Genomic DNA, 11,577 nt, shown 5'->3' on the forward strand with positions numbered 1-11,577 from the left:
AAAGGACAGTATAAGTTGAGGAAGCTTTTTTTGTGAGTGGAAGTAAGTGTCTATCAGAAATACAATTTCAGTTTAAGGAAATGTTAACTTTTGAGGTTGTCAAAAACTATTGAAACTTTCAATATAGTCAAAAAAACATTGCTAAAGTAAAAAACTAGCAAGCAACACAGCCAAATGTTCTACTGATTATTGTGATTTTGGCATCAAAAGGGCTGGCTCACGAATGTTTGGAGTTGTTGTGATAACTCATACAGTAAAATGTTGCATGTTCATTTGGGGAGTGTAGAAGCAGTATAGCATTTTACCAACTTCAACACAACTCATCATGCTTGTCTAAAACTGCTGCCTTCATAGTGACTGTCTTTCATTATAAGATATTAATTAGTATTGTTTTTGTAAAAAGATGGAAAACAAGTAATAATTTTTTTTAAATAATGATATTTAAGGATTACAATGCCAAAAATTATAGAAATAATTTAGGAATGTATACACAAAACCATACAAAAATTTCTACATAAATAGTCACTGAATCAATGTTACAAGCTTATGGGGATTAGCCATTGTAAAATTATTCAGTTTCAGTGCTTTTATTCGAACTTGAATTCATGTAAATAAAAGAAGTTCAATGTTTAGTTGTAGATATCATCCTTTTTTATTATTTGTATTTACTATAGTAACATATATATATGATTTATGAAGATATCATTAAAGTAGTTGAGTTAGTTTAGTCTTTCTAAAATTAATTCATAAATATGCCCGGTATGGCCAGGTTGTTAAGGCACTTGTAATCTGAGGGTTGTGGATTTGACTCCCTATCTCACCAAACGTGCTCACCCTTTCAGCTATGAGGGTGTTATAGTGTGATGGTCAATCTCACTATTCTTTGGTGAAAGAGTAGCCCAAGAGTTGGCAATGGGTAGTGATTACTAGCTGCCTTTGCTCTAGTCTTACACTGCTAAATTAGGGACGACCAGTGCAGAAAGTCCTTGTGTAGCTTTGTATGAAATTCAAAAAGAAAGAAAGAAACAGTCAAATTAACCCATAAATTTGTTTAAATTTTGAGAGTGACACATTATTCCAGAACTGTACAAAATTGAAGTTTTTTACTGGACAAGTGTCTTTTTATGAGTAATTACTGCTGGAATAAGTAGAACCTAATCAGTCATTTCATACAATTATTTAATAAATTTTATGTGTAGCATGGAAGAGTTAGGTAGTATATGTGTTGTTAGGAATATACAAGCTATGGACAGATTTTTACTTGCAGAGTGAATGGGAACTAATAAGGATTTCTTTTTTTTTTAATCCAGGGTAAACATTGCATTTTAGATGTGAGTGGTAATGCCATTAGGAGGCTACAGATAGCAGGGCTTCACCCAGTAGCCATATTCATTAAACCTAAATCAGTAGAATCTATTATGTAAGTATACCCATTTTTAGGATATGACACTTCGTATAAGATGCATTTCTAGGTTTCAGAATACATTACCTGATGTATATGAAAGTGATATTAGCTAATATGTCATTGTGTTGGATTCTATACATCAGCCATTGTGTACATCAGTAATAAAAAAAATAATGTTTCTACAACAAACAAAACTTAAATTTTTGCACAAAGTCTCAAACTTCTTATGACAGTCTCTTTTATGAAAACAGAATTTTAGTTATAAAATTATCATGTTTCTTTAGAAAGTGTGATTTTAATATTTTATTTGTTAATTACAAATTTTCCATTAAAACACTTACTGCTTAAAATACTGTCATTTTATGTGGTAAGCAGTACTTCAGCACTTTGTCATCAATAAATAGAAACGAGTTTTCCAAGCCATATGATCTATTCATTGAGACATTGATTTATTTTTAGGAAATTGTTCTTTGTGCTATGCCAACACCTCTTTTTTGATTTCCTTAGATTTTGATTTAATCTTAGTTGCAGAAACACAAAATATTGTAAGTTGTTGACTTTGCTCCATGGTCAGTTGCTGTCTTAAAAAATATGGGATTGTAATGTTAATATATTCGAGTAAAACCAAACTGCTGCTTTGTCAGAGTGTTTCATGGTTGTTATGACCAAAACTCATATTTTCCTTGTTAATATTAATTAAGTAGACTTCATTACTATAAAAAATTAAAAAACAGCATTGAAGATAAGGATGGTTTCAGACTTTTATAGAATGTTTTATATATTTTGCCTGTCAACCCTTTCACTACCATGAATATACACACATCCTCATTTTGGAATTTTTTACCCACCATGAAAAGTATTTACATTCAAAACATTAGAGTTTACCAGGTTGAAGTTTCAGATGAATAGTAAAGTATTAAAATATGTCTGTTTGTTCTTTCTTGCATTTCTGAAAATTAACTTGGCACTGGGATACTTTTTATTAATATAATAGTGAAAAAGATAAGACCATAAATTAGAATTTTGTGCATACGTAATAAACTGAATATTTCTGTAGATTACTTTTACAATAGTGTACAAAAAGCATGTTCTTTTTATTTGTCCCAATAGTTTCTTCTGAATGAACATTATTATTAAAATGGTTTTTGATATGACTGAGAATATTTCCTACAAATTTTCTTTTTTTAGTAGTTAGTTGTATAGATTGTTTTGCTTTCATGTTATAAAAGTTAATTGAATGCATTTGTTGTAAATTATGCATGTGAAGCCTCTGTAAAATTATTTTCTTCTGTTTCTACAATGTTAGATGAGGAACCATGTTCATAAAAATATCTAACTAAACGTTCACAAACTGATATGAAAGATGTGCAATAAATTTTCGATTATGATCTTCAAAACTTTATCAAATGTGTTGACTCTCATTTCCCATTAGTGTTTGAGAGAAAAACTTGTTTGAAATTATCGTTAAATGGTCTTTTTTTTTACTTCATTTTGAAGAAACTCTTTTTAAAGAGTCAATGTTTATTGTTGGTTTTAAGGAATTAACTTTGAGTGTATTAGGTGTTTAATTATAGATATTGAAGTTGAAGGTATGATTAAAAGTACATACAGTGGCATCTTCTTTCTAATTTACTTTTCACTGGATGGCAAGACAAGTTAAAATGAAGTGTATAAAATGTTCTAATTTTTTAGTTATATTAACATGTTAATAAAAATACAGTTACTAAAAAAAGCCATAATCTTTTACTTAGAAAATAAGAAGTGTATATTTAATAACTGAACTGTTATGAAGAGAAGCTCACTTTAATTAACTTTTAGGGAAATGAACAAAAGGATGACAGAAGAACAAGCTAGTAAAACCTATGATAGAACAATCAGACTTGAACAAGAATTTGCAGAATATTTTACAGGTATGCTGTTTTCAAGTATTGTTAATGAATGTAAAATCTTGTAAACCTCTACATACATTTCAGCTTATTAAGGTGAAAATATTCTAAATATTGAATTACTCAGCAGCAGCTAAGCATGAAATATTCTGAATGGTGTATTCCTTGTACATTAATTTAAAATTAAATTAATTCCACACACCAATATTTTGGTAATAAAATAAAATGTAGCTGAAAGCTATTAAAAGTAACTTAGAAATTGAGGCTTTAAGGATAAATTTATATGTACTTAGAATTATTAAATTATTGAGCTAATAAGACCACTGATAATCTTTATAACTGTTTTTTATGGACTGGGATCTACTTGGCCAAAATGGCTGTATTTGATGATGGAGTAGATACTGTTCCCTAAACTAAGCAGACCTTAATGTTATGTTACATTGTTGTCTAAAGGGGAAGAATTAATGAGCCTGCTTGACCATTTTCATTGCAAACACATTACAATCACAGTTTGAACATAGACACCCTATTGTAAAATTGGAGTGATTTTTGGTATCCCTCAGTTTTCAAAAATATCTCATTAACTACAACAAACTTAATAATAACCAGGTGCTATGCACCAGACAGGGGAAGGCTTAGGTGATTTGTTTTGTGATGATCTCAGTTTTTGTCCTTTGTAATATGGAGGTCAAATTAATTTTAAAATTGCTCCAAACTCAAAGTGGTATAAATGAATTGTTCTTACTACTAAGGGTTTGTTATTAGAATAAAATCTTTGTTTTTGTTAAATTGAAGTATTCATAACAATACTGAAACAAATGTGATGTAGGTATGAATGCTCATTATTCTGTAATCATGATTCAAACACCAGTAATATTGTATAAAATTAGACCAATTTGTGATTTGTAATGCTTACCATGCAAAAGAAATGGAAATTAAATAAAAGGAGCACTGCCTAATGAATATGTTGTAAAAATTCTAATAAATATTATGTGCAGTTTGATAAATAGCCACTCAATCCCTGAGTGAAATTCTTTTCAGTGTAGTTATTACGTTATGCTGTTAACTTTCTGTTACTGAAAATGACTGTACTTATACTATGCATATTAGTTACAATTTACAATACAAACATCATTTCATAATGGACAAAAGCTAAAAGGAATTGCAAAAGGAAATTGTTATTAAATTTGGTCCACTTTGTTTGTTGCCTTATATCTAATTGCAATTGTTTATTCATTGCTTTCACTGCCATTGACAATGGGAGAACAGTTTGGTGAGTTTTGCTGCACATTTCCAAGTGATGACACATGACATATTGGCAGCAGTACAAAGACAGTTTTCACTGCAAATGCTCTCTTTGTACTGACAGTAATGCTTTACTGTTGTTGCTGGTGGCTTAGATGGCTTTTCCATTAAGATAAGGACTAACTGTTTATCTCAGAGTCATCTGTCAAACTGAGTAACATTGAAAAAGGCAAATGTCACATTGAGCTTTCTTGCATATGGCAATTTGTTAAATTCCTTAAAGCACGTAAAATTTGAAGGCATTCTCAGAAAGTGGAAGTTTTCTTAGTTCTTACTTGATCACTTGTACTTCTGCTTTCTTCTGCATATTCTTCTGTAGCTATCTATCTTTTCAGGCAAGAAATGCTGGATGCAAGACAATCTACTGACATATCTGCTGAACAGATGCAGAGATGCCATCCATTACGATTTGAGCGTAATCATTATGATTTTGGTGTGTACATTATACTATACACTATTACAGACAAATATGACGACTTGTTGAAATTCCCAAATTATTATATATCATATAGGCCAATACAATAAAGTTAAAATTGTTCCCCCAGGGTTTGAAAGGGGTGAAAAGAAAATTTCTAGTGAGATACAAATAAATTTTGATAATAAATAAAAGAGATAGTCCAAATGGCTACTTGCGATAATCATGTTTGTGCTTGAAATAATAAAAAATATTTGTATCTCTGACGTCTACCAATAGTTTGAGTGAGGTGCTTCTCCATACTGGGTACGTGGGGGAATCCATAGTTACATCATCAGTGCTTGTCAGCCAATCAGCGCTTGCGTAGATGGGTATTTCTCGTTTTCTAAGCGGCATAGAAACACCAATGCGATCGTTCACAAGATGGAAAAAAAAGAGGCCTCGTTCACCAGGTTGTCTTGTTTCTGGCAAATCTAAAAGAGCTAAAACTGTGAGTCAAAAATTTAGGAAAGAGTATAATGCAAAATATCCAGTCATTGCATCAAAAGTCATGTGTTTTGTACAGTTTGTTACATCCATTTTTGTGTGGAGCATGGTGGGATAAACGATTGTTCCAGACATACAAAATTGGCATCTTACAGACAAAAGGCTGAGGCAAAGACAAAAACGATGCAGATAACGACATTTATGAGTAAGAATTCAGAATATGAAACCATAAATGCAGAAGTGATGTTCACGCAATTTGTCATTGCTCATAATTTACCCCTAGCTGTAGCCAATCATGCAGGACATGTATTCAGAAAAATGTTCCCAGACTCTGATATAGCAAAAAGATATGGCTGTGCTAGAACCACAACTACAGCCATTGTACAAATGTTGGGTTGTGAAGATGACAAAATGATTTCAAGCATAGTGACTAACAGTGTTTACAGTTTAGCCACAGATGGATCCACAGACATGGATGACTCAAAACTGTATCCAGTGGTTGTACGATATCTGTATGGGCTCTGTCTACAATCATTACGCTCAGTTATTTGAAATAGTTGGCATCTCTGCAGATGATTGAGAGTTGTCCTTTTTGTGACACTTGTGGCCCTTGTATTATGTGCTGTGCATTGGATTTCACTTTTCTTCGTGACAAATCTGACTGGAAAAAAAGTGTTATTCATGGGATCATGCTCTAATAACCAGTTTCTGTATTTCACATGAAGTTAACTTTAAAAGATGATTTTGATTGGGTCTTCAACTGAGACTTAATCTGTATATGCTGTGAACCACTGCTTACCATCATCAATTGCACTGTCCAATGTATCATTTGAAAGTAAATGGGACTTTGTCAAGTAACTACTCAGGCATAATTTATGATACCTTAAGTTCCTGGCAATCATGTCAGTGCAAATTTCCTCATGTCCTTATATATGGTACAGCAATTCATCATCACCAGATTCTTTAGTTTTCTCCCATATTGCTTTCTGGCATTCCTTCATGGACACTAGCAGTAATTTGTATTTACCTTTGCTAGTTTTCCCCCTTCAAAGATGAAACATTGATGTTTATGATCTGTAGATTTACAAGTAGATGTTCTATGCAGGATCCTAACAGAAACTGCTGAAGGACCCGTTGTATTTCATTCAGATGCATTTGACATATATATGTGTGTAAGACTTTTGACATCTCAGGTGATATGGAAGAGATTTGGTAAGAAACTGCTGATCTCCATTGTTTGTCTTGTAGTTTGTTTTGTTACATCATCTATACAATGATTAGCCACATATATAAGTGTTGGTAGATATTTTGCTGTGACATTATATAGTACTTCTGACGAGGACTTTTGGTACAAAATGCAATGCTTGTAGTTAGTGTACACTTACTTTCTCTTGTTTATAGCATCCATTGTGCTGATTAATGGTAATGTCTGAAAACATGAAATAGAAATCCGTCATTATGAAATGCCTCGTATATATATCCTCCATTAAAATTAACAGCTTAATTATTCTAACTACAGATGTTTACTTAATTTTAAACAAAAAAACTTATTATAAAAAAAAAATTGCAGGATTTATGGATGTCTTAATCCATGCAACAACTCCATCTCTGTACTAAAACAGAAAACTTAAATACTTGAGTGGAGAACTAGCTCCTGTAAGAAATATGTACACAGATGTTTAGTAAATTAGTTGTTGTGAATGAGCATAGTGGATATTTGCAAGTCATATTTCTGTACTCGGACATTTACTGCACATGTAACAGAGTAATCATATGGTTCAACATAAAACGGTACATTTCTGAAAGAGAAATCAGAAGTTAGAGATAATTGGTAGGCTGTCATTATTCCAAGATTTACTCGTACAAATGCTAGATCATATAGAAAGTACTTTTGTCAAATTTCAGCTATTTGTTGAAACAGTTTTATGAATCTCACTAATTTAGAATTATCTCTTTCAAATCTTCATTATTTCAAAATGAGACCACATGCCTATGTCAGATTTGTTTAATTATTGGTGTAGACATAACTTTGCATAAACATACATTCAATTTTATAACAGACCTTTAGTAGTGAGAACAACTCATTAATACCACTCAGATTTTATTTTAAAGCAATTTTATTGCTTTTTTGGCTAATTTGACCCCCATTTTCAATTTTTAGCTTCATCAGTGGTAAAAAATGAGATCACCACAAGACACACCACCTGTTCCTTCCCCTGTCTAGTTTAATTTTGTTTTAGTCTATAATGTTTTTTTGAAACTAAGCGATACCAAAAATCTCCAATTTGGCAATAGGGTATCTATGTTCAAATTGTGATTGCAATGTGCTTGCAATCAAAATGGTCAAGCAGGCTCATTAATTCTTCCCCTGTAAACAACAAGCTAACATAAGATTGAGGTTTGCTTAATATTGGAAGCATTGTTCATTCCATCCTCAAATGTGGCCATTTTGGCTCAGTAGATTCCAGCCTATAAAAAATAGTTATAAAGGTTGTCAGTGGTCTTACTAACTCTTTAATATGATAATTCTAAGTACATGTAAATTTATCCTTAAAGCTTCAATTTCTTATTTCTTTTTAACAGCTCATTATAATTAATTTTTAGTTAAAAATATTTTTTGAAATATGAATTGATACCAAAAGTCTCCAATCATAGAGTGGGGTACCTACTTTTCAAATTGTGTTTGCAGTTGAAATGGTCATGCAATCCCATTAATTCATACCCTTCAGACATTAAACTAACATAAAATTGAAATCTGCATAGTACTGATAAAAGTGCCCAGCGATTTCAAAATCATGGCTCTCAATATAAGTGTTGGTAGTGTTATTTTGTTCTTGGACTATGATTTTATTTAGTAATTTCTGGAGTACTCTTTCATTACATATTTCTGTTCTTTTTCTTCAGCTATTGTTCAGGGTGATACACCTGAGGAGATCTATGCAAAGGTGAAACAATGTATTGAAGAACAAGCTGGTCCCACCATATGGATAACAGCAAAGGAAAAACTTTGAGCATATGCTACCATCTTCTGGAGCATGTTCTCTTAGCCTAATGTGTGTGTGTGTGCATAATTGGACTAAATAGGCATCCCTTTCTATCTTCTTCTTTTTTTATATTTTTTTTGCTACTCTAACATCTCAAAGCCTATAGTTTTGACCTAATCTTTGTTTGTTACAGTTGCATCTTAATCCTTGTTAAGATTACCAAAGGTAACTATAGGCCTGGAAACATGGTACACTGTTTCTGCTATTGAAATGAACAATATCAAATATCATCAGTAGATTATATGCAAACTGATTTATTTGGTTCAAAATGTTGTCACATTTGAGAGTTACTGAAAGAAGGTAATAATACATGTAATTAATCATATATTGTTTGCTGTACACTTTTTTCATACTTCAGTATAGAGAATACTATAGTATCTCTTTTAGTTGGTAATGCTGCTGTACAAATTAGTCAACTTATGCCTTCATACACACATGTTGTGCTAAGTGCTTTCAGAACTTGTATCATACTATCATCAGTATTCCATAGTAATTCACTCCGTTTTGTTTTATTAATCGTAATGTTATCGCTGATTTGTTTATATAATGTTTTATTTACATACTTAGCTCATCAGAACATCTGAATTTATTCGTTACTACTTTCTGTTTTCTAGCAATATAACATTATCTACTTACATGAATGTTGACTGTTATGGATACCACAACTAGTTTCCTAAAATGGTCATTTAATTTCATGAAGTAGTGTAAGGCCATTGATAAAGTATAGAACGTTATTTCAAATATTTGAATAAGATTTCTTCATAAAGAAATATGAAATTACAACGATAAAAGTACGACTTACCACATTGACTAACTTTAAACAGAAGTATATAAAAGGCATAAAAACTTTCACAGTATCTGAAATATATTAGGAAATTGAACAATCTTCAGAGAAGTGGGAAAAGTTTTAATTCCTGAGTTGTAAGTATATAATAATTGACAACAATAAGAATTTGAAGAATATTTTCAGGACAAATGTGATGAGTTTCAAGGACAGTTTTCTTATAATTATTAAAGTAGCTGTGTGACTACCACACATCTAACATAAACAAAGCAATCGAAGGGTAATGCAGCTATTTTTAGAGTTTATTTCAAAAGATTTACTGCACCAAAATATTAGTAATAGGTACAGTCATTTTAAGAAGTAAGAGTAGTTAAGGTTGTGTGTTTGTGGAAGATATTAAATTATACCAGTTGAAAGACGGTTGTTAAAATTAAAGAAGTTATTTTTTAATTGTAGATGTCTCTCCGGTGAGCTGGAGATTTTATTTTGTGTAATAGAAAAATGGTTTTTAATTTAGCGTTCGTTTTATTGTGCCTTGTATATAACTAATGTATACATATACAAGTTTTCTAAATGATTAATCCTGTGTATATAATCCCTGTTATTTTTGTTGATCTGTTTTGTTTTAAATGTCACGTTATTTAAAAATGTTTACTTCAAGGATGCAAAATTTCAGTTTGTGCTAATTCTTTTCAACACAGTTGACATTTTTTTATACCTTAAATATACATTAATTGTTACTAGTTATTTTTCCTGTTCATTTTAATATACACTTTTAAATTTTTTTATTATCAGTACTATTAAGTCAGTTTTTGAACAGAGTAAGTGGACGTTTCACTATAAAAAAAATAAAAATGCAAGATGGGGTATGAAACTTGTAATGTGATGGGCATAAAAGTTTATGATGTAGAGTGTGGAGTAACAAACAACAACTTACAATCAGATATATCTATATTTTGAAACTTTCAAAAGAAAAGAGTTGCCAAACATATATTAGTTATTCTTCTGACTCTTCAAGTTGTTCAAAGTAGTATTAACTTTCTCTGCTGACCTGACCTTACCTTACCTGAAACAGCAGAAGAATTTCATTCAAGATTTCCATCATCATTCTCATCAGCAGAGTGAATGTTACTACTGTATGTCTCTTCTCATGTGTGAAATAAAAGCTTAAGGTGAATGGTATACTTGCATTTATATATATTTTCTTTCTTCTCAAGTGGTAGTGTTCAGAAAAACATTTATTTTGATTGTCTCTCTAATGTAATGAAATTTAAAAAAGAAAGGAGGTTAAAAAAACAAATGAAAATTAAACCATAGGTACACCTTAGTGATGATCTAAGTAATAATATATTAGAATAACAAAAATACTCTGAATGAATAATATTATTGAAAAATTTTGCGTGAATCCTGCCCCATATTGTCAATGAAAAAGTTTTATTATATCAAAAAATAGCATAATGCTTGTGATTAGATGAATACTTGTTTTGCTGACTCATTCAGTAAAGTGCTAATAAAATAATAACTTGACTAATTTAAGTGACAACTTGTTTCATACAGCAAAGCCATATCGGGCTATCTGTTAAGCCCCACCAAGGGAATCGAACTCCTGAATTTAGCGTTGTAAATACGTAGACTTACCACTGTACATTGTAGTAGCACGGGGCAAGTGATAACTTAGTTAAAAGTGGTTTGAAATATCAAAAACAAACATGATTTTACAAGTAGTTAAAAAAAACAAAATGTGATAGCTTTCAAATATTTCAAAAGCTAAATAAAATTTCCCAGACAAAAATCATGAATAGATTTTATCAGATACGTACAGAAGCCAAACAGGAGCTTGAACTGTTTATCTAGATACAATAAAGTAATCAGATATGATGGGTGAAAAACCAAAATATGAAACGAGTAAATGTGTTTCATTTCTTCATGACCCTTAGTCGCGTGTTTGCTTCGGATTGCTCAATTTCTGTAGAAAAATGTTGTCCACCATTTAGGTTACCTGTCACAAATGTGAAACTATCATTTCGTTGGGTGAAAAGTCTTCTACGCATAATTTATCTCGTTTTACATAAATTCCTAAATAAAATGTCTGTAATATGATAGGGTAACTTAAACTTTTGTTTGCAACCAGTTTTACATCTAAAGGAAAAAAGTGTGTTCAGTAACTACATATTAAATAAGTTTTTAAGTTCGTTAATGTAAAGAAATAATATACAAAAAACAAAGTAAACTGGACCCAAGAAATGTATGAA

General features: G+C 31.1%; 1 protein-coding gene across 12 annotated transcripts in view; it reads left to right on the forward strand.

Annotated features, from left to right (window-relative positions):
• LOC143226005 (disks large homolog 1-like) overlaps nt 1-10,507 on the forward strand; it is a 169,568-nt gene extending 159,061 nt beyond the window's left edge. For all 12 annotated transcript variants that reach the window (XM_076456346.1, XM_076456341.1, XM_076456342.1 and 9 more), the window contains 3 exons: nt 1,311-1,420; nt 3,224-3,315; nt 8,402-10,507. In XM_076456346.1, the coding sequence (XP_076312461.1) occupies nt 1,311-1,420; nt 3,224-3,315; nt 8,402-8,508 (309 nt within the window). In that variant the 3' untranslated portion in view covers nt 8,509-10,507. The remainder of the gene's footprint in view (nt 1-1,310; nt 1,421-3,223; nt 3,316-8,401) is intronic.
• Nucleotides 10,508-11,577: the final 1,070 nt, after the last annotated feature.

This window comes from Tachypleus tridentatus, chromosome 9 (assembly GCF_004210375.1).
Source record: "Tachypleus tridentatus isolate NWPU-2018 chromosome 9, ASM421037v1, whole genome shotgun sequence".
NCBI classification, from domain to species: domain Eukaryota; kingdom Metazoa; phylum Arthropoda; class Merostomata; order Xiphosura; family Limulidae; genus Tachypleus; species Tachypleus tridentatus.